At 39.2% G+C, this 24,005-nt stretch overlaps 2 protein-coding genes across 2 annotated transcripts in view; both read right to left on the bottom strand.

Annotated features, from left to right (window-relative positions):
* Window positions 1-1,560: 1,560 nt before the first annotated feature.
* On the bottom strand, window positions 1,561-17,744 carry LOC108234940 (glutathione hydrolase 5 proenzyme-like). Its single transcript, XM_017414563.3, has 12 exons — window positions 17,539-17,744; window positions 16,823-16,950; window positions 16,653-16,748; window positions 12,710-12,899; window positions 12,459-12,619; window positions 12,158-12,304; window positions 7,090-7,220; window positions 5,129-5,346; window positions 4,422-4,513; window positions 3,464-3,570; window positions 3,195-3,305; window positions 1,561-3,108 (listed from the first exon to the last, which is right to left on the bottom strand). The coding sequence occupies exons 1-12, from the start codon at window positions 17,691-17,693 to the stop codon at window positions 2,971-2,973; spliced, it is 1,674 nt and encodes a 557-aa protein (XP_017270052.1). The 5' UTR covers window positions 17,694-17,744; the 3' UTR covers window positions 1,561-2,970.
* A 2,929-nt stretch (window positions 17,745-20,673) lies between these two features.
* LOC108234958 (glutathione hydrolase 5 proenzyme) overlaps window positions 20,674-24,005 on the bottom strand; it is a 12,120-nt gene continuing 8,788 nt past the window's right edge. The window contains exons 10-13 of the mRNA XM_017414585.3: window positions 22,270-22,361; window positions 21,282-21,388; window positions 21,007-21,117; window positions 20,674-20,920 (exon numbers count right to left, since the gene is read on the bottom strand). Of these exons, the coding sequence (XP_017270074.1) occupies window positions 20,783-20,920; window positions 21,007-21,117; window positions 21,282-21,388; window positions 22,270-22,361 (448 nt within the window). The 3' untranslated portion in view covers window positions 20,674-20,782. The remainder of the gene's footprint in view (window positions 20,921-21,006; window positions 21,118-21,281; window positions 21,389-22,269; window positions 22,362-24,005) is intronic.

Genomic DNA, 24,005 nt, shown 5'->3' with positions numbered 1-24,005 from the left:
CTGATCAGACAAAAAGAAAGGCCTAAAGCAGATAAATGTAGACTGCACAAGCACTGGAGGCGCCAGGGGGGCATTAGGGGGTGCTATAACTCCCCCTGGAAAAGTCATAGCACCCCTGTAGCATCCCCAAGCAAGGGCATAACCGACACGGGGTATGTGTGGGACATGTCCCCCGCACTGCCCTCTATCCCCCATACTTTTTTCAGCCGTTGCAATTGTTTAATCCGTTGTTAATATGTGGGGATGTGTTTTTTCGAGCCGTCTTTAAACGCACCATAAGCGCCGCATACACATGGTGGGTCAGGAGACTTGCTGCTTACCAGTGTTGCATGGTGCGTCAGAAATATGTTCAGCAAACTAGCCAGAGCCAACAAGAGAAAAAAAAAATCTCTGGAGTCACTGTGCACAAGGCTGTCACATTTCCTGTTCAAGTATCGCCTCATGCCACAAAGGGTGTGCAAATTACAGAGCTTTCACAAATCTGACTCACTCAATCAGACTGACTCACTCGGACTCTTTAACCCTCCAGAAGCCCTTGTAACTTTGGGTGCATATGACCCAAAGGCCACAGTAGGGTTAAAGTCACACTTATTCTGGGACTATTGCCACACAGTTCAGACATTGGAGAAAGAAGTCAAAAAGAAACCAATAACTATACCCAAAATTAAGCTTCTGGGGACCTTTTTTTAGAGTTGTGAGTCAGATTTTTAATTTTTTAACACATCCAGTTATAAGCACTTCAGTTCATACTTTTTATGGACACATTTTCTATATGCAGGTCTTGTTCAAGAGTGGGGGAGGAAAGGAGAGGTAGGTCAGATACATTGACAGACAGACTGAGACAAAACCTCAGTGATGTAGGTGCTGTAATCGTCTGTGGGGTTGATTTGAAAACTGAGCCAAAAGGCAAAGCTGATAAAAAACTGATCTGTGTTTTGTCACTGAGTGGCTGGGTTCACTTTTAGGGATAAGATGATGAGCTCGACTATTCGGGAAAAACACAGAGTTGCATCTACTCCACAATGAAAAGATCCAGTTGAGGTGGTTTTGGCACCTGGGTATTTTAGGCATTATCTGTTCGACTTCCAGAAGACCTCAGGGAGACCCAAAACTTGCTGAAAGTATTATATGGTATTATATAGGTTTTGGGGCTTTCAGCTTAGATTTTACCCCTGTGACCTACTCTTGAATAAGCAGCAGAAGATGGATGGATGGTGGGCATAAACAAAGATACAAGGTTTTAAGAGATTTGCCCTTTCCTCCATATGATCAGTGATTCTGACAGATTATTCATATTTCTATAACATTTATAAAAAGTGTTTGCATTAATCAAAATGTTTATAGTTATTTTGTGCTAAATTTCCTTTAAGTATTAAGTTACAACAGTTCATGCAGGCAATTTACATCAATTTATATTTCATTTTATATGTTTTCAAATATGAACTAAAGTAAATGAAAAATAAATACTAGGCCTTTGGTTCATATTAAGCAAACATCCTGGGTACAACCATAACAAAAAGTAACACTGAGGACTGAAAAAGTACAAGTTTGAAGTGTCCCGAAGTTTGAAAATTAATCATATTTTTGCCAGTTTCTTTGGTGAAAGAGTATTGTTGACAATAAGTGACTGCGAGCTAACCAGAATAAAAGAAAGTGTGAGATAACACAAATGTATGTTAAAAAGTTAGCCAGTTTTGGCTCCTTGATCTGGCAGGATACAGCAGTTGTGAGTTCACAAAAAAACAAAAATGTGTGTTCAATAGGCCTTTTTCATAGTGAGAGAAGAGCCAAGCTGAAAGGCAACGTTTCCGATTTACTGGTCCGCCTTCATTCAAACACTCACCTATAATCTTGAGATGTGCCTCATGACTGAAAGAACACGAGCCCAGATACAAGCTGCTAAAATCCACTATGTGGCTGGGCTTAGCCTTAGAGATAAGGGGAGGAGCTCCATTTTTCAGGGGGAGCTTAGCCAAGCTAAATTAGCTGATGTGGTTTGAGTGTCTGATTAGGATTTCTCTTGGGCATGACCACTGAGAAGAGACCCCAAGGCAGACACCAGAACTAGCTGGAGGGATTTTGTATCCTCTCTGGCAGGTGGACACCTTGGGATCCTCTAAGTAAGAGCTGGAGACTGTTGGTCGGAAGTGTCTGGGTTTCCCTCCTGGGTCTGTTACCATCACAATCTAACCATAGATAAACAGCAGAAAATGGATGAATTTATGCATGGACAAATGGATGGAGGAATGGATGTCTGACAGGAAGCAAAAACAAAAGGTTGCTTGAAGTTGATAAAAGATAAAAAACTATAGCAAGGGGCTTCCTGAAGTTCACGTTCAAAGTTTAATAAAAAAAATAATAAACCTGCACCGAGAGAACTCACTGGAGTTTAAAAAATATGACAACAGAAATATAAAAACTGTGGAAAAATGACCTGAGTTCAAGAAATTAAAGAAATAGGCTCTGTACATAAAAGTCACAAAACAATACAGTTGAAATTAAGCCTCATTAAAGTGAGATTGTGTTTGTGTCTGCAAAATGTTTAAAAAAAGGTGTAAGAAGCACAGCATGAATGATATATTCACTAATGACTCAGCTTGGAAATGATATCACACAAATGTATGAGTCCATGAGTCACTGCAATTATACATAAGTACTGTATACACAAGAAAATATGTAAAGATTATTAACTAACACAAGTATACTGTATGTGATTATATGAACTGTATACATAAATTTATTTGTATCAAGTATCATAGATAAAGACATGCCCAAACCTGCAACAACAAATAAGCTTTTTCTTTTCCAACCTATTACTCTCACTTCTTTTGAGAAACTCTTGTGTTTAGTTGTTACATGTTACTCCAAATGTCCTGTTGCTTGATCTAGTTTCTCAGTGTCTTGTTCGGCGATGTTCCAGCAGATCAAATGTTTTCTGCTGCAGTTAATTAATCATCACTGACTCTTTTCTCAGTAGCCGGCTGCTTTCCCATTTTTCCTGGTGTCAGACACTGCATAGATGCAGCCACAGTCCTTCTCAACAGCATTAACTGCATTGTAGAATCTGGTTATTTTGTGTCCCCAACCTATAAGATGTTGATTTACAATCTGAGGAGCAAATCAAGATGGAAATCTGATGAGACAAAAGCAGTAAAATGTGGATTTTGACCATAAAAATACTCTAAATGTTTTACCTTATCCCACTTTGGTTCAAATATCACTTTATCTTCAGGGTCAACAAAAATAACAGGATCATCAATCGCCTCCTTAAGGCTTTTTTTAAACCAAAGGTGGTTGATGAGCGTCTGCAACAGAAAGGACAATCAATATTTTAATCTGTCAGATGAAAAAGTGATGATTATAGACTGTGGACATCATGAAGATAGTGCTGGTCATAACCACAGTGAAGGGAATTTAGTGTGCAAAAAGAATAATTAATACTCTTATTGTGACAGTCACGTACTGAGGCTATCCCAGTCGTGATAAAACTCCCTCCAGACGCTCCAATCACAAGGGTCTTCGACTTAGACTTCAGCACAGAGGGGGCCATGGAGGAGGGAGGTCGCTCCCCTGTGAACAGAAGCCAAGATTGCAGGGCATGTGCCATACAAAAAGATGAATAAACTCTACAAAATATTTTTTTAAAAACAAGAACAAACTAACAAGACCAAACTTACAGAGTGTTTTCTTAAATTAGTTTAGATGTGATGCATAATAATATACATCAAAGAAATTATACCATCTCCTAATGTAAAAATACAAAACAAAATAATGAACAAAATTGGTAAGAATCATTCCTATAGGGATTTTGTATAAATATACAAATGGCTTTCCGCATATTATTTCAAAGCCCACAGTTTATGACTAGCTTGGTTTGCCACACATAAACCTCTTCTTGCTCTTTGCTGCTGCTGCAGATGAAGCTTTTCCACCCAGCTGGGGTTTGAGGGAAAATATTATCAATGTGCACTGAGCCATTTTAAAAGACAGGTCTGAACAACCACTCACTTCGTGGACTTTGTTTACACAATATTTTCATTTATTTTGTTTGTTTATCTGTTTTATACAAATTTGATCATAAAAACAGCGCTTTAATTTATTTAGTTTTAATGTGCCTTTTTCAGGTTTTCTTGGTTAAAGGTTTTTGAAAACTAGGTCACAAATGCAAGACGTGCAACTAATTGCTACATTTACCTTTATTCAAATTTTGATCTATTGCATAAAATGTTAAATGTTAAAAATCCAATAAAAAAGGTCCATTCAAACTGTCACATTATTGCCATTTTAATATTTTTTAAAACATAGCAATATATATTGTGTGTCACAATAAAGTCCTAAACTATTGTATCATTTGTGGTTCTGTTGTCCAGCTCTAGTTGCACCAACTATACAAGTGATATTTTATATTAATTTATGATTACCAGGAGAGATATTGTTGACTCTGCCACAAAAGTCTTTCAGTTGGTTGTTGAGGATGACTCCAGTCTGTGAAGAGTAGATCTTGGAGCCAAATCTGTGAAAACAAAAAAAGCTGAACTTGATAGAATAAATCTAGCCACTGCAGCATTAAAGCTCTCTGTGCATTTGGAACATTTTAGAACAAAACTCAGCTTCCTTGCTGTGCTGTGACTGGCATATTTTATTCAAATATCCTCTCACAAAACATTTAACTATATTAAAAGAAAGAACCTAGCATTTTTTAAAGAAATGCATATTGCCTGCTGCCTTGTATGCCAAAGTTTTAAACAAAGATCGTGTGTGATCTATTTGTGCTCAAACTTTGTGATGGGAAGGTCTTATTGTGCACCCCATAATGCAGCTACTCAGCTAAAACTACACCAAATTTTAATGTCATGTCTGGGCAACTGACTCAGTTGTAGCCATTTAGATGTTTGAAAACTTAGTTGTGTCAGCCATCTTGAATCAAGTTAATCAGTTGTACATGCACATCCAATGGTTATGTTCTGAGAGTTTCATAAAACTCCAGCCTGTTTCGTCAGATATTTTGCTAACAGAGATGCAAAAAAACAAAAATTTCCACACACAGATAATTACACAATTGTCAGTCTCTTGTGGAGAGCAATAAACATGCACAGGATGATTTCTATAAAACTGTTCAGATACTGACACACGATTGATGCTGCTTGTAACAGACACAGCAGATCCATCTTCAGCCAGCACAGACACATGGGTGGTACCACCAGAGACAGGCGACCTGCTGGGGTCATCATCAGTCTGGGGGTCAGTCGTATTCAGGGGGATGTTGTAGTCAATAAGAGTTATGTTGGTCTTAATCTTGGCCCGTATCTTGCTAGCAAAGCTATCTTCTGTGAAAATATTTTCTATCTGTGAATAGTAGAGATTATAAAACTCAGAGAAGAAAAACCATTCTTTAACAAATGTATCAGGGCTAAATTTCTAAAGAACTGACAGGCTGTTTCATATTTCTTATAATGAAAAACCAAACCTTCACTACATAAAACAAAGAAGCATTCACTGTAAACGGTTCAGGATGGATGAACAGAATTTAGTCTCAGCTCAAATTTTTGACTTACTTACAATTTAAAATCTGAAGCTGTCAGATATGATCATGGGCACAAATTCCAGAAGAGGGTTCCTGGCCCCCCAATTGTAGAAACACAGAGATCTCCCCCCTACCCCCTCCCCAGTTCAATCTCTTGAATGCCTAGCCCTGCTTCTTAAACAGTAGCTAAATGTACAAATTGCATTGTTTTCTGTTAACTAAAAAATAAAAAAAGATAGGGAAAGTGTTTCTTTCATAACTCATAAGAAATTGAAAGGCTGCCTGAGGCTTCATTAGGCATTATATTTTTAAGACTATATTGTTGGCCTAGTAGCAAAAGCCACCCTCTTTCAAGTAGAAGACCAGGGTTTGAATCCCCATTTTACGCCGGCATTAACATATTTTAATGCATGTATATCCTCAACGCACCCATTTTCTTTCGCCGTTCATCATTTTGTTTTCTGCTTCAAGCATACCTTCTTTCCAGTAAATAGTTGTTTTGCAAAAGTTCACTTTAAACAAATGACGTGTTTAATGTTTTATATATTTCCAGAGCATTTTGTTCACTTAATCGTCTTGCTGTTGAGTCTTCTGTGTGAAAGCCCAGCCCTGCTGCTAACCACACAGATGTTTCTCCCTCCCACAGGTCATAGCTGAAAACAATCTGGTCTAATAATTTAATCAGAAGAACAGATGCCTCCCGTACACACAGAACAGGAGTATTTTTCACTTCAGTTGTATAAAATAAAAGAGACAAGACACGTACACAACTTTCTTGATTTATAATTTGATCATATGTAATAAATTATCTTTAACACTTTAAATTAGAAAAAATGAGGAAAAATCTTCTGTTAAAAAAGTCCAAAACCTCTTAATAAATCTGTTTACTATTCCCCCTAAATAATGGAATGGGATTTTCACCTTTGGACATGATAGATATTTGTATTTATTTAATGAAAAGCTTATTAAGTAAAGGCCTATTATATTTTTGAAGAAATGCATATTGCCCACTGTCTTTAATGCCAAGGTTTTAAACTAAGATCATCTTATGCTGAAAAATGACAAAGTTGTAGCCATTTTTGTCAAATCTTGAACTAACGTGATATGTGATCTCACAATATTTAACTCAGAGGATGATTGTAAATTACTCTCAACTACTACCACACCTAATATTAGCTCAATATCTGTAAGATTGACTGAACCATTTTGAATGTACAACCAATAATTACTTTCTGGTAACTTGATTAAAATCAGCCCAATTTTTCAAGATATATTTTGCTAAAACGACAGAAAAAAGTGCACATAAACATTGTCATCCACCTTTATTTTGTAGTGGAAGGAGTTAAATCGGATTGGTGTGAGGCTGATGACATCATATATGTATATATATATATATATACATTTTCAAATAATGATTTAATGTTTAACCATATGCAATTCTAAAATGAGAAATCAATTTTGACCTTTGTTTTATTCATATTTAGATTTACTGCTAAAAAAAAAAAAAGGATTAATGTATGCACATGTTCTTTAAATCATTGTACTCACATTTATATAATACTCACATTTTCCGATACAATGTTTGGATCCCGGATGTGTTTCTTTAACCTATTGGCAAATTTAAAAGCTTCAGCATAGAGATGATAAAAACGTGTCTTCTCATCAGAAGACTCAGGTGCTGAATACATTTGATACCCTGAAAACAAAACACATTTAAATTTTTCTTTCATCTCATTTTTAAAGGTTGGTCAAGAGTCTTTTCTTAGAACTAGACCAAAACCCATACACTTCTTTTTTCTTCTTCTTCTATTGACTGTTCCCTTTTCAGGGGTCTCCACAGCAAGTCATCCTCCTCCATCTAACTCTCTTCTGCGTCCTCTGTCCTCACCCCATCTCCCTCCATGTCTTCTTTAACTGCATTCATATATTTCCTCTTTGTCTTTTTCCTGGCAGCTGCATCTCTAACATCCTTCCACCAATATACCCACTGTCCCTCCTCTGCCCATGTCCAAACCATCTCAGTCTGGCCTCTCAAACTATCTCCCAGTCGTTCAACCTGTGCTGTACCTCTTATGACCTCATTCCTAATCCTGTCCATCCTCGTCCCTCCCAAGGAGAACCTCATCATCTTTGACTCTCCCAATTCCAGTTCTGTCTCCTGTTTGTTTTGTCCCCAAACCTTACAACACAGCTGCTCTTGTAATGGATAGAACTATATGCAATATATATTGTTCTATGATCAACTGCTTAGGACTGCTGATCGTTGTTCTGTGCTTGATGGGTAATGCCCCGTGCATGTGCCCAGAAGGGGGAGTGCACGGTTGTTTTCTTCATTCCACATAGGCCCGGTCTCAATACTCGCACTTCCACCCTTGTTCCACCCTCGTGTCCTTCAAATGCACGTTCGTGCTGAAAGGTTTGAGTGCTTAGTGTGTCCCAATTCTCCGGAGTGCTCTTTTTCCCCGCCACCTTTGTGTGCTACATCCGCACTTTACCTAAGCTTGCATCCAGGCGGACTTCGGCGAAGTATTTACTCACAAATCATTGCTGCATGTGACGCTTTGAATTTTTTTTGGTGTGGAAAGATGGCAGTGGTGACAGAGCAAGCTGTGTCTGTCATGAAAAATGAAGTTTTCAAATGTAAAGTATTGAAATAATTACTCTTTCACTCTATTGTACATGTGTGAATATTATCAAACTTTGCTCCGTATTCAACAAGTCATAACAAAACACATTTGAACAGCCAAATATCTCCTGCAATGACTTTGGAAAGCAAAAATACCTACAGTAATTTTAAAATCGTATTGGCACCTTCTTAAAATGCCAAAACAGCGACCGGTCCCGCCCTGTTGAATGTTGCAGTTACGATGCAGAGGCGCAAGTCGATGATGTAACCCGTACTGTCCCAATTCTCCAATTTTTGCATGCTTTTAACCTGCACACACAAACCCTTCTGTGCACTTCGACTGAGTACACACTTCATAGAGGGGCGTAGGATGTAGTGCAAGTATTGAGACTGGGCCACAGTGTCCATGTTGTTTCTCACTTTTCTTTCCCTCTTCAAGGTAATGGTCTGATCAAGCTATATAATTGTATGTTGCACTACCTTGCTAAATATATCTAACTCAGTGTTACTGATTCATACTATTACCTTATCACATTGTTTTATTTGTGTCGACGACATAACATGGCAGTAGTGTGTGCAGTAGCTTCTTAGCTGCAGAGCCTTGTGCGCAGTTTGCATGATTAGCTGAACGTATGTCACATATTTGGCAGTCACCAGCTATGTTCGTATGTTAACTGTGATGCACGTGTTTTGTTCTTATATTCCTATTGCTTTTATTTATTGAAGTTGTTAGTTTTAATTCCTATTTCACAAGAGTTGGGATGTAAATCGTCTCTCAGTAATGGTCACAGACCAAGACAGTACTAAGTAGTTTTTGTGTTGATAGAAGAGCTAAAAGTGTGAAGTAACTCACTGGCTGAACAAACGTTTTAAAAGTAAATAAGTTAAGAGTACAATTCTGTTTTGAAAGAGCATTGAATAAATAATTGGTTGTAACTGGCCAGGTAACTCAGAGTAGGAGGTCAAATGTTACGAAAATGTCTTTCCAAAAGGCTAAAGTTGCATTTTAGTGAAAATGGATTGTTTTGATAAGCATTTGTTATATATGTTAAAGGTGTTGTACTGTTTTGAGAATTGTGCTTATTTTGATTCGATACATTCCACATACTGCAAGTGAAGAAAACACAGTGTCCATGTCGTTTCTCACTTTTCTTCCCCTCTTCGAGGGTATTACACTCTCACCACTGTCTTGTAAACCTTTCCTTTGACCTTTGCTGCCACCATTTTTGTCACAAATCACTCCTGAAACTTTTCTCCATCCACTCCATCATGCCTGGACTCTCTTCTTCACCTCTTTACCAAACTACCTGTTTTCCTGGACAGTCGACCCTAAATACTTGAAGTCCTGCACCTTTGTGACCTCTTCCCCATGTAACCTCAGTGTTCCACCTGCCTCCTTTTCATTCACATACATGTTCTCTGTCTTTCCCTCATCTTTCAAGTGCATACCTCCACCTCTCCACGTTCTCTTCCACCTGTTCCCTGTTCTGACACAGATCACAATGTCATCTGCAAACATCATAGTCCTCAGGGATTCCTGCCTGACCTCATCTGTTAGTCTGCCTATCACTAGAGCAAACTAGAAGGGGCTCAGAGCCGATCCTTGATGCAGTCCCACCTCCACATTGAAGCTATCTTTCACTCCTACAGAGCACCTCACCACGGTCCTCATGTCCTGTACCAGTCTAACATACTTCTCTGCCACTTCAGACTTCCTCATACAACATCACAGTGCCTCCCTCAGCAACATGTCATATGCTTTTTCTAAATCCACAAAGTTCTTTCTGACCCTCTCAGTACTTCTCCTTAGCATAAAACCATACTGCTGCTCACAAATAGACACCTCTTGTCTAAGTCTAGCTTCCACAACTCTCTCCCAGATCTTCATTGTGTGGCTCATCAACTTAATTCCCCTGCAGTTGCTACAATTCTGTACATCACTTTTGTTCTTAAAGATTGGCACCAACACACTTCTCCTCCATTCCTCAGGTATTTTCTCACTCTCAGAAATGTCATTGAATAAGCAAGTCTAAAACCTCACCGCTATCTCTCCTTGACATTTCCATACCTCCGCTCATATGTCATTAGGTCCAACTGCCTCCCCCTTCTTCATTCTCTTCAAAGCTACCAAACTTCATCCTCACTAATCTTTTCCACTTCTTGGTCCACAGTTTCTATCACCTCTACTCTCCATTCCCTTTCATTCTCTTCATTCATCAGTTTCTCAAAGTACTCCTTCTATCTTCCTATCATACTATTCTTGCTTGCTAGGACAAGCCTAACCTGCTGCACATCCATTCCAGCCTGGTTCCTCTGTTTTGCCAGTCAAGACAAGTCATTATCTCCCTCCTTAGTGTCCAGCCTCTTGTACAACTCATCATATGCCTTCTGTTTTGCCTTTGCTACCTCCCTCTTTGCCCTATGTTGCATCTCCTTATATTCCTGTCTGCTCTCTTCAGCCATCTCACTGTCCCATTTCTTCCTGGCTAATCTCTTCCTCTGGATAACTTCCTGCATTTACTTTTCTACCACCATGTTTCCTTATCATCTTTCCTCTGTCCAGATGACACACCAAGTACCTTCCTACCTGTCTCTCTAATCACTGTTCTGTAGTAGTCCAGTCATCTGGAAGCTCTTTTTTTACCACCCAGAGCCTTTAACAGCTCCCTTCTGAACTCTTCGCAACATTCTTCCTTCCTGAACTTCCACCATTTGGTCCTCTTCAATGTCTTTACTCTTTTCCTCTTCTTCACCACAACAGTGATCCTACACACCACCATTTGATGTCTGTCTGGCCACACCTTCCCATGCCACAACCTTACTGTCCACAATCTCCCTCAGGTTACCTCTTGTACACACAAAATAGTCTACCTGTGTACTCCTGCCTCCACTCTTAGGTCACCTTGTGTTCCTCCTTCTTTTGGAAATAGGTGTTGACTACAGCCATTTCCATTCTCTTGGCAAAATCCACCACCATCTGTCCTTCCTGGTTTATTTCCTTGACACCAAACCTGCCCATCACCTCCCCATCTCCTCTGTTTCCTTCACCAACATGTCCATTCAGATCTGCTCCGATCACCACTCTCTCGTCCCTGAGAATACTCTCCATCATTTCATCAAGATCCTTCCTGAATTCCTTTTTCTCTTCTACATCACATCCAACCTGGAGCATAACTACTGACAACATTCAACATCAGACCTTCTACTTCTATCTTCAGACACATCACCCTATCTGATACTCTTTTTACCTCGACTAAATTCTTTGTTAACTCCTCCTTCAGGACCAGCCCTACTCCATTTTTCTTCCTATCCACACCATGGTAAACCAGCTTAAGCCCTTCCCCATTGCTGTGGGCCTTGCTGCCCTTCCACTTGGTCTCTTGCACACATAATTACCCTTGAAAAAGAGACTTTGTAACGTCAACAGGACTCACCTAGTTAAATAAAGGTAAATAAAAATAACTAAATAATACATCTAATTTCCTTCTCTTTATCGTGTCAGCCAGCTCTTTATTCTTGTCTGTCATTATTGCTAACTTCAGTCCTACACTCATGACTTTCTTCTTCTCCCTCTGTCTCCTGGCACGTTTCACTCCTTGTCAACTTTGATTAACAATAGCACAATTTCTGCTAGCACCTTGTTTGTCAACAGCAAAAGTGGTGATTGTTGTTGACCTGGGCCTTAACTGATCTGGTATGGTGTCACTTGGATGAATTCACATATTAGTTTTGGCAAAAGTGTTTTATGCCAGATGCCATTCCTGAAAACAACCTTCACCATTTACACTGACTTGGGACAGGCACGAGAGATACACTGGCTTGTGCTTTCTAGTGTCTGGTTTACTAAAACCCACACATCACCAGTATTACATTAAAAATACCAAAATGCTACTTTAAATAAAACCATTAAGTTGGCCAGCCATATTTAACACATTATTTTTTGGCTTTGTTTTGTCATTTGAAAGTGTAAAGAAACTCCAGCTCTAATGTCTGTCTCCAGTAGGAACCTTTCAGGATGTTGAGGACGAGGCTGAGGACAGCTCCTCCTGCAGGGGGTGGGGGTATGTACATCTGGTACTCTCCCAAAGGGACAGTCCATGCATCAGTCACATTAACTTTATACATTGCCAAGTCCTGTAGAGTGAGGATTCCACCTAAAACAAACAAACAAAACAAATCCTTCATCCTGAGTGAAACAGAACAAAACTCATATCACCTGCACAAAAATTACAACCTTTGATGGATCTGGGTAGCTCACTCAAGAGTGTGAGTGATTCAAATCATTTGATAAAATCCTTCTGATCTTACCTGCCTGCTGTACATCATGGACTAAATCCTCTGCTATTTTCCCACTATAAAAACTGTCTGCACCATTATTTGCAATTATCTCCAAAGTGTCAGCCAGTTTCTCAAATTTCACTGTGCCTCCAATTTTAAGCAAGTTTCCCTTCTTGTCTGAAAATAACTTCCTAAAAGGACAAACAAAAAGAGAGAAAAGTGAAAAATGTAAAACAGCTTATGTTTTTTATTGGCATAGTAAGTCAGGTTTTCTTCTGTACCATAGGGCACGGGTCTCGTCTGTGTTTGGGATGGATGGGATGGAACTACCCTGAACCTCAGGAATTTTGATCCCCTCTCTGGCCAGTTTGATGGTCGGCTGGAAGAGAGTGGCCCACGGCAGCTTCCCATAAAGCTTGTGTGCAGCTTCATAACCTCGAATTTCTCCTGGAACCCCAATCCATTTGTTACCTGAATGGAAGAATGAAGAAACAATCAATGCAGAAAAATAAGCTGTGAATTCATTCAGTTATTAAATATTTTGGGGAAAGAAATTCATTAAATTCTCTCAGCTTTAACTTAAGTAATCATCATCTCAGAAAAAAAAAAATCGAAGTACTCAGAGAGCCCAAACCTTCACCAAGGCCATAGCAACAATAAAAAAAATAGTGTGATCTGAATCGTGATTCAAATTGCCATCAAAATTTTGTGATTTACTGACTATTTTTGGAAAAGGAATTCTTTAAATTCTCTCAAATGGTAAATGGCTTGCACTCAGTGGCACCAGATTCATTTTTGAGATGTGGGGGGGGGTGTTTGTCACCTTGCGCTTTCTGTTCATGTGCACCTTGAATGTCAGGTGTGCACATTCAGTTTTGCCACACGGTAACATCAGTGGGTACTTTCACAGCCATCAGATCTGGAAAAGCTTGCAACAAAAGTCTTTCTTTTGAAAATGAAAAAAATGTGTATGTAACAAACTGTTGTGAAAAAGGCGTTCTTTCACACAAATGTGTAGATAGATGTTTCTCTGTTTATCAATAGTAAAGTGTGTTATTAGTTAAATGAAACGTGTTTCTAGAAAAGGGGTGGAATTGCCCCTTTTCTAGGGGTCTTTCATGATCAATATTGTCCTGCCTTGGGTCAGCTATTAAGGATTGGTTCCTTTCATTATCAGCTGGTTCATTTGGGCTGCTAGACGTTCAAGGAGAGCAGTTAGTTTCTCTAGCCAGTAGGTGTAGATCAAGTCATGCCCCGGTGCAGTCCAGCTCTTCATAATTGAGACTCTGTTTTGATACTCTGCTTCTGTGATTGATACCAGTGGCAGGCAGTGCATTTCACATTTAGGCCTTCAGTGATGTCCAACTTTGTCAATAAATACCTTTAATTATGCCAGCATTTATAACACCAGGACTGGAGAATAGTTAGAAACACACTTAAACACTACTAGGCATTGCATCACCTCAATTTTGTACAAATGGGCTATTATCCGGTGCATTTTAAAAATCAACAAACCCGCATCAGCAATTAAAACATATATGGTATGCTACTGTCAAAAATAAATAAAATAGAATAAAATAAAATAAAATAAAAATGTTTGCACTAAACAAAATGGCTGTGTCCCCCAAAACACTTATTTTAAACACAAAATCCATTCTCCTTTCTTTCCTCAAAAATACCTCAATGACATTAGAAGCCGTAAGCCAGGGGTACCGCTTGTAGCTGCTTGCCTGGAAATGGCAGACAAACCCCTTCCCCACCTGGGGCAGGTTAGCTAGCTTGGGGGTCAGCCGTCCTCCTCTAACGGGATCTAGCTTCTCTTGGAAAGTTTGTCTTGAAAACAGCCTTGCCAGTATATCAGCAACAAAATCAACGTGTTGCTCTCCTTCGGCCATTGTGGGTTAAAAAAGTTTTTAACCGTTAGCAGTCCCGGGTGTGACTCTGTTGATCTGCATAGCACTGCCGTGGATCAAACTAGTAAGTATCCATGTCCAATCACAGGACGCATAAATGTCAAGTTCAGCGTGAGGCTAGCTAGAGGGCCTTACTGACACAACTCCTGATCTGATTGGCTATCGCAACTACCTATCGCCTGCATTTGCCCATTCACTTACAGCGCACAGACGCCCACACTGTTGATTCTGAAGGCCCGGACAGATTTCATACAGCCTGGCAACATAAGATAGCTGAATTCTGATTGGATTTCTGGTTATGTTAGACCAGCAGAGAAGGCCTTGCTGGCCCTGACGTCCCACCACTGATAGATACTGGTTCTTGCTCTGGGGAATTGGTGTGTAGCCATGGGGCATTATGATTGTGTGACACCTCCTTCTCCCGCATGCTTTGCCCATCTTGCACAGTCTCAGCTCTGGGTGGATCTACTCTCTTGTTATTCCTCTGCTTTCACAATAGCAGCGCAGAACATCGCACACTCAGACTCAATGTCCCCATGTTCATCAGGAATGCAGTTGAAGCTCTGCCGGAGGTGTGAGTTGAAGATCTTTCTGAGAGGTTCTTCTGCCAGGAATTCCCAGCAAACTCTCACTACAAGTTTGGGTCTGCCGGGTCTGTCTGGCATCTTACTGCACCATCTGATTCAACTCTCCACCAGGTGGTGATCAGTTGACAGTTCTGCTCCTCTCTTCACCCGAGTGTCCAAAGCATATGGCCACAGATCAGATGACATGACTACAAAGTCTATCATCTACTTGGAGCCTAGGGCGTACTGTCTGATATAGTACCCACCTGGAGCACCTTCCAGCACCCTCACTAAGGACTCCAGGAAGGCTGGGTACTCTCAACTGCAGTTTGGTGCATAGGCACAAACAACAGTCAGAGCCTGTCCCCCCACCTGAAGGCGCAGGGAAGCTACCCTCTCATCTACTGGAGAAAGCTCCAATGCACAGGCACTAAGTTGGGGGGCTATAAGCACCAACCTAGCAGTTCCCACCACAAGCAACTCCAGAGTGGACTAAGGTCCAGCCCCTCCCAAGGAGGTGAGCCCAACTTTTTCTAGTCAGGACCTCTCAACCTCACGCACAAGTTCAAGTTCCTTCCTCCAGAGAGGTGACATTCTATGTCCCAAGAGCCAGCTTTGGTAAGCCAGGGCCAGAGTACCAAGGCCCCAGCCTTCAGCTGCTGCCCATAAGATTATGCACCTGACCTGTATGGTCCCTCCTGCAGGTGGTGTGCCCACAGGAAGGTGAACCCATATAGCTCATTAAGGATGAGCCCGACTGGGTCTCATGGGTAGGGGTGCAATCATCAGGCATGGCTCCAGGGTGGGGCCCCAGTAACCCACATCCCGGCAAGGGACATTGACTTCCTTGCTGTCTTCTACCCATACAAGGGTTTTTGAACCACTCTTTGTCTGGCCTGTCAACTAAGACCAATTTGCCTTGGGAGACTCTACTGGGGCTAATTGCCCCCAGGATCATTCAGGCACACAAACCCCTCCACCATAATAAGGTAGTGATTTACAGAGTATTTGTAATACTACATTCTGTATTTTTATGTGCTGTTTAAGTGCAATATGCAACTGTATATCTGGTCTCATTAGCTACTGTAATAAATATGTCTGTTTAAATTTTGCTGTTTCCATATGAGAAAACATTTTATTTTGTTCACAGCTGCTGTGAGCAATTAATGGATAGGGTTAATGAGGTTAATGGCAAGTAACCTATAAAGAAAACTTTCCTTCTCTTGAATGAATAATCCTATACGAAAATGTACAAAAAGGGGATTTGGCACAAAAATTGCAATTAAGTCTTGCATGGCTAAATACAAAGGTTTAAGAAACATATACACACCAGCAAAACCACCCATCAGCGTAACAAGAGGTTTGGTGCATTAGTCAGCCTTGTACACCTTTTTGTATAGTATCTTACTGTACTTTATAGTACAGTACTTTATGAATAGCACTTCATAAATCAGAACACACAATCAGAATTCCCCCACTGAGGGACAAATAAAATAATTTAATTTTATTCTGTTTTCTATTTTATTAAACACCAAAAAAGTTAAAAACAAAACACTTCCTTACAAAGTAATGAGCACCACACCTTGCTCATAGTCTAAAATAAATATGATATCCTGTCAGAGTGTCTGTTTACTAACTCATCAAGCATGTAAAAGCCTGTAGTTACTGATAACAGAGCAAGAAAAACAAGAATGGCTTCCTACACATATCAGAAAACAAATGTCTGTCGACAAGCAGTGAAGTACCTCTTGTGTTGCTGCAAGGTTTTGAATTGGAGTCTAGCACAGTATATGTCACATTTGCGGGTACAGTCTCTCTGGAGTTGATGATTTTCACATTACCTACAAAATGAATAAATATGGTCAATGAACTCTTATTACTTCAGTTGTAGTAGACACATGAATGTGTTTGTTACCAGAGCTGTCCATCACTGTGAATATGGCACCCCCTCCGATCCCTGAACTCTGTGGGTTTATAACAGAAGTGCACAGAAGAGCAGCAATTGCTGCGTCTACAGCTGAGCCTCCTTGTTGGAGGATGTCCCTGAAAAGTTCACATTGATCACAATCAGTGTTAGTCAGTTAACTGCAAGAAGACATTGTATGTTTCTGTTCTTCTTATTGGTGGATGTTTGTGGTTCTGTGCAGCTTACTTGTCAGTCTGATGCAATAACAGTTTATGACACTGAAGCATATTTGTGTAATAATTCATGCTGTCTCTCAGCTTCTTAAAGACAAATATCATTTTTGAGCATTTGTTATTAAAAAAATCAGTGTCAGTGAGTCAGCTGATTGCTGGGAAAATTTGTCAGTTTTGGTAGTTGTGGATAAGACCCAAAGACGCAAACTTTCACAAGCACTCAAAAAGAAGGTTTAACGGAACAGTAAACAACAAATATTCAAAAACTAACCAAAAATTTTAGAATTTAGAATTTATGTTTTGCATGTAGACAGTTATTCCTTGTCAATTAAAGGCTAAACATGTTCAAAATCATATCACTAAAGCATTTTTGTTAGATTTATGCAGTCACTTAGTTTCTGAAAGATATTAAATTTTAAATATATTATATTATTGTGTAATGCTATAAACACCCTAAAATCAAAACTACATAAGCACATTGTCACCACTCACCTTCCGATCTCTGAACATGTCTCTGAATCTGCAGCCACAGCAGCTTTTCCATAAGTGCCCTGTGGGCATTTGAGACGTTTATATACAACTACACACAGAACTACGGTAACAACTAAAAGGAGGCTCAGTGCCAAAGCAGTTTTGTATTTCGACATAGCTCGTCCCTTCAGTGAACTAAACAAGAAAAGTGAAACTGTTTCGGTTCAGAATATGACATCTGATCACGTACAAGGTTGACTCATTATTAAGAGGCTGGCACCGCCACAACTCCACCTCCATGCAAAAAAAAACTTGTTTCCACTGCAGTAAACCTTAAAATGTGGCAAAATCACTCCAAGGTCAGAGGAAACATGTAACATTAACAACTTCATAATAAATAAAGCCAGAGTAATGAGACCCATTCATGTAGGTTTCTAAAAACACAGACCAGAATGCTTCAGTTTTTACTTGAAATCAGTTAATGACACACATTTTTAAGGTATTGTGGTCGTTTTTACCTGTGCTTTGGAAAGTAAACACAAGACCCTAAAAATAAGTTTCTTTCCCTGGAGCTTTCAATTATTTTTACAGCCTTTGACTATAAGCGAAGAAGTCTTTGTGCACACTGTTTAACATGTTTTTGATTTAATGAGGACTCCATCCAGTGTAAGCATTGCCATCAAGCAAACATTTGAACTCCGAATGTCTGCTGCAAAGCCAACAGCAGTCACATCTGATAACATACCCTGCAGGTGGTAAACCTTTTTATACAGCTCAGGTAGCACTGTGTCAGTTATGTAGTGCTGAGAGGACAGGACATACTGTTGCTCTAGCAGCTCCAAAAGGTGGCAAAACCCTACAGTATTTTCTTCACCACTGCAATGGGTTGGCCAGCCAGAGCAATAAATTCAGTCACTCATACTGTAATTCCTTTTGTCTTATCATTGTCTGTAGAAACCTTTCTCTTGTATTTAGACTTTCCTCTAAAGTGTATTGCTTAGCTGTGATAGTGAGCTGGTGAGCTTAGTGTACTCAGAGTGTTTGGATTTTAATAATCTTATTAAACTGGTGAGAAATGCAGGTTAAATGGGGCAGTACCATTTCTGCCTCTTTTTATGTGAGTAATGGTGTGCGTCAGGGTGGTCTTCTTTCTCCAGTCCTGTTTAACCTGTACATGGATGATTTGTCGAAACAGTTAAACCTATGTAAAACCAGATGTATGATCTGTGATACTCTGGTCAATCACTTTATGTATGCTGATGATCTGGCTGTCCTCTCGCCTAGTAGTGCTGGCTTTCAGCAGGTACTGAAAGTCTGCTCTGATTATGGGTTGAGATGTGATGTGCAATACAATGCTAATGAAACTGTTGTGCTAATATGCAGGACTAAGGCAGACAGAGACCTTTGTTTTCCAGACTTTTGGCTGTCGGGACAGAAGTTAAATGTTTTTTCAAAAACCAAATATCTGGGTCACTACATCACAGACCAGCTCTGTGATGATGATGACATATATCGGCAGTGTCGCCTATTGTATGCCCAGGCAAATACTTTGGTGAGAAAATTTTATATGTGTTCTGATGATGTAAAGATAAGTTTGTGGTTCTGTGCAGCTTACTTGTCAGTCAAAGCTTACTGTAAATCTCTATACACAGCTCCTCTGTGGTGTAAATTTAAAAAAAGCTAGCATGCAAAAGCTTAAGGTTGCTTATAATGACTCTTTGAGAATTCTGCTTAAAAAACCCAGGTTTGGAAGCGCAAGTGAGATGTTTTGTAATGCACGTCAGGACATTTTAGGCACTTATGAGAAATTTGATATATAAGTATATGTGTCGTCTTTGTAGCTCCTATAATAGTCTTATTGTAATGATGTCACACCCTTCTGCTAGTGCACTATGCTACCAGTCATCTTTGTGGAAACACTGGTATGCAAGTCTTTTATAAGTTGTGTATAATTTGTCTGTGTGTCTGTAGTATGTGTTTGTGGACTATGAGTCTGTTTAATAAAATCAACAACAACAACATTATTCATATTTCTATAACATTTATAAAAAGCAATTACATTATTCAAAATGTTTATAGTTATTTTGTGCTAAATTTCCTTTAAGTGTGAAGTTACAACAGTTTCTGCAGGCAATACACATCAATTTATATTTTATTTTATATGTTTTCAAATGTGAACTAAAGTAAATGAAAAATAAATACTAGGCCTTTGGTTCATATTAAGCAAACATCCTGGGTATAACCATAACAGAAAGTATTGCTGAGGTCTGAAAAAGTACAAGTTTGAAGTGTCCCGAAGTTTGAAAATTAATCATATTTTTGCCAGTTTCTTTGGTGAAAGAGTGTTGTTGACAATAAGTGACTGCAAGCTAACCAGAATAAAAGAAAGTGTGAGATAACACAAATGTATGTTAAAAAGTTAGCCAGTTTTGGCTCCTTGATCTGGCAGGATACAGCAGTTGTGAGTTCACAAAAAAACAAAAATGTGTGTTCAATAGGCCTTTTTCATAGTGAGAGAAGAGCCAAGCTGAAAGGCAACGTTTCCGATTTACTGGTCCGCCTTCATTCAAACACTCACCTATAATCTTGAGATGTGCCTCATGACTGAAAGAACACGAGCCCAGATACAAGCTGCTAAAATCCACTATGTGGCTGGGCTTAGCCTTAGAGATAAGGGGAGGAGCTCCATTTTTCAGGGGGAGCTTAGCCAAGCTAAATTAGCTGATGTGGTTTGAGTGTCTGATTAGGATTTCTCTTGGGCATGACCACTGAGAAGAGACCCCAAGGCAGACACCAGAACTAGCTGGAGGGATTTTGTATCCTCTCTGGCAGGTGGACACCTTGGGATCCTCTAAGTAAGAGCTGGAGACTGTTGGTGGGAAGTGTCTGGGTTTCCCTCCTGGGTCTGTTACCATCACAATCTAACCATGGATAAACAGCAGAAAATGGATGAATTTATGCATGGACAAATGGATGGAGGAATAGATGTCCGACAGGAAGCAAAAACAATCTTAAAGGTTGTTTGAAGTTGATAAAAGATATAAAACTATAGCAAGGGGCTTCCTGGAGTTCATGTTCAAAGTTTAATAAAGAAAAAAAACTGCAGTGAGAGAACTCACTGGAGTTTGAAAAATAAGACAACAGAGAGATAAAAACTGTGGTAAAATAACTTGTTGAGTTCAAAAAATTAAAGAAATAGGCTCTGTACATAAAAGTCACAAAGCAATGCTGATGAATTTAAGCCTCATTAAAGTGAGATTGTGTCTCAGTAGCCGGCTGCTTTCCCATTTTTCCTGGTGTCAGACACTGCATAGATGCAGCCACAGTCCTTCTCAACAGCATTAACTGCATTGTAGTATCTTGATACTTTGTGTCCCCAACCTATAAGATTCTGATTTACAACCTGAGGAGCAAATCAAGATGGAAATCTGATGAGACAAAAGCAGTAAAATGTGGTTTTTGACCATAAAAATACTCTAAATGTTTTACCTTATCCCACTTTGGTTCAAATATCACTTTATCTTCAGGGTCAACAAAAATAACAGGATCATCAATCGCCTCCTTAAGGCTTTTTTTAAACCAAAGGTGGTTGATGAGCGTCTGCAACAGAAAGGACAATCAATATTTTAATCTGTCAGATGAAAAAGTGATGATTATAGACTGTGGACATCATGAAGATAATGCTGGTCATAACCACAGTAAAGGGAATTTAGTGTGCAAAAAGAATCTTAATGGCACTTTGTGTGATTGTCACAGTCACGTACTGAGGCCATCGCAGTCATGATAAAATCTCCTCCAGACGCTCCAATCACAAGGGTCTTCGACTTAGACTTCAGCACAGAGGGGGAGAAGGAGGAGGGAGGTCGCTCCCCTGTGAACAGAAGCCAAGATTGCAGGGCATGTGCCAAACAAAAAGATAAATAAACTCTATTAAAAATAAAAAAACAACAACAAACAAACCAGACCAAAACTACAGTGTTTTCTTCAAATAACTTAGATATGATGCAAAATAAAAGGCATCACAGAACTTACATAATTTCCTGATGTAAAAACACAAAACAAAAAAAGAGTGGGAAAATAATCATTCCTATAGGGATTTTGTATAAATATACAAATGGCTTGCCACATATTATTTCAAAGCCCACAGTTTATGACTAGCTTGGTTTGCCACACATAAACCTCTTCTTGCTCTTTGCTGCTGCTGCAGATGAAGCTTTTCCACCCAGCTGGGGTTTGAGGGAAAATATTATCAATGTGCACTGAGCCATTTTAAAAGACAGGTCTGAACAACCACTCACTTCGTGGACTTTGTGGTTTTCACACAATACTATTTTCATTTATTTTGTTTGTTTACCCGTTTCATACAAATTTGATAATAAAAAACTGTTTTTTATCTTTTTTGGTTTTAACGTGCCTTTTTCAGGGTTTCCTGTTACATATAGATTTTAGTTGCCTCCTCTTGGTTAAAAGTTTTTGAAAACTAGGTCACAAATGCAAGACATGCAACTAATTGCTACATTTAACTTAATTAAAATTTTGCTCCTTTTGCTCTTTTGCATGAAATGTTTTACAAATACAATAAAAAGGTCTTTTTAAACTATCACATTATTGCTATTTTTATATTTTAATATTTTTGTAAAACATTACAATATATATTGTGTGTCACAATAAAGCCCTAAAACATTGGATCATTTGTGGTTCTGTTGTCCAGCACAAACTGTTCAAGTGATATTTATATTATTTTATGATTACCAGGAGAGATATTGTTGACTCTTCCACAAAAGTCGTCCAGTTGGTCGTTGAGGATGACTCCAGTCTGTGAAGAGTAGATCTTGGAGCCAAATCTGTTTAAAAAAAAAAGCTGAATTAGACAGTGGTAATACCAGTTTATTTTAATTATGTAAACACTCGAAAACAGAATTTTATATGAAATAAAATCAATTGCAATCAGTATTGCTCCACCAGTTCAAAAAATCAAATCGAAAAGGAGTAGGAAGAAGTACATACTTATTTAATCCCACCCCTCCACCTTTATTTGTCAAATTAATCTATCAATTATCATTTATCTAGCTTCTATGACAGTTTAAACTTAAATTATATATATAGCTTCCCGGCCTGGGGCCTTTCTGGGGGGAGCATGTTCTCCTTGTGCACACGTGAGTTTACTCCAGGTTCCTTTTACTCCCACAGACCAAAAACATGCATGTTAGGTTAACTGATTACTCTAAAATTGTCCCTAGGTGTGAGTGACAGTGTTAATGGTCATTTGTCTCGTTTGTCTATTTGTGGCCCTGCGATGAACTTGCGACCTGTCCACTGTGTCCCCTGCCTCTCACACAGTGACTGCTGGGGATAGGCACCAGCTCCCCGCGACCCAGAATGGAGAAGCGGGTAAAAAAAATGGATGGATATATTGTAATGGCAGAATTTATTATAGGGTAACACCTGGTGTTGATAAGTCCTGATTATGTTATGACTTCTATTCCAAGTCCCATGGGTTCTCACAGAATGAACTTGTTGATAGGGGTGATGATGAATTTTCTTCTAATGGGAACCAGACTGACTTGCTTTTCCCCAACTCCTCCTTCTGGTCCAGTATGTCAATATCTTTAATATAAGCTCCTGTGTGGACTTGGAGGGCCAGAGCTTGGATTCGGAGCTTCCCCATTCTGACCTGGGACTCTAATGTTAGTTCTTAATTGTCTTTAATGCTCTCTATATTTTGTGCACAACCTGTTTGAGTGATTTCATCTAACAGTGTCTGGAAGTTATTTTGCTGCCAGAAAAAAAAAAAAATATATATATATATATATATATATATATATATATATATATATATATATATAAGCCTATGATACACATCGGTACTGGAGTGCTTGAAACTGTATAACATCAGCAGGACATTAAGAGCCTTTATTGAAAACTCAATTGGAATTTGGAAGACAATTCTAGAGGCCAATTCAAAGTTAGTTGCAAAAGTCAGAATCAAATGTGGCATATATCAAGGTGATGCTTTGTCCCTACTCCTGTTCTGCATGGACCTGAACTCCCTGAGCCAGATGACTGCAAAGAGTGGTTATGGATATCGCTTCCTAAGTGGAACAGTCATCAGCCACCTCCTCTACATGGATGACATCAAGCAGTATGCCAGAAGTGAGCGAGACATCAACTCATTGATCCACCTCACCAGGATGGACAATGGTATGTCATTTGGTCTTGATAAGTGCAGCCAAATGGTGTCTAAGAGGGGCAAGGGGATCACAACTGAAGTGGTTGAACTTCCTGAAGGCAACATTCCAGCTGTCCAGGACAGCTACAAGTACCTTTGAATCCCGCAGACAAATGGCAACCATGATGAGGCTGCAAGGAAGTCAGCCACAACCAAGTGCCTACAGCAAGTTAGTGTCTGTATATATGTATATATATATATATATATATATATATATATATATATATATATATATATATATATCCATTCATCCATCCAT

The sequence above is a fragment of the Kryptolebias marmoratus genome, linkage group LG1, assembly GCF_001649575.2.
Source record: "Kryptolebias marmoratus isolate JLee-2015 linkage group LG1, ASM164957v2, whole genome shotgun sequence".
NCBI classification, from domain to species: domain Eukaryota; kingdom Metazoa; phylum Chordata; class Actinopteri; order Cyprinodontiformes; family Rivulidae; genus Kryptolebias; species Kryptolebias marmoratus.
Note: the sequence above shows the minus strand (reverse complement) of the source record. Positions and strands in the feature narration are given on the sequence as shown.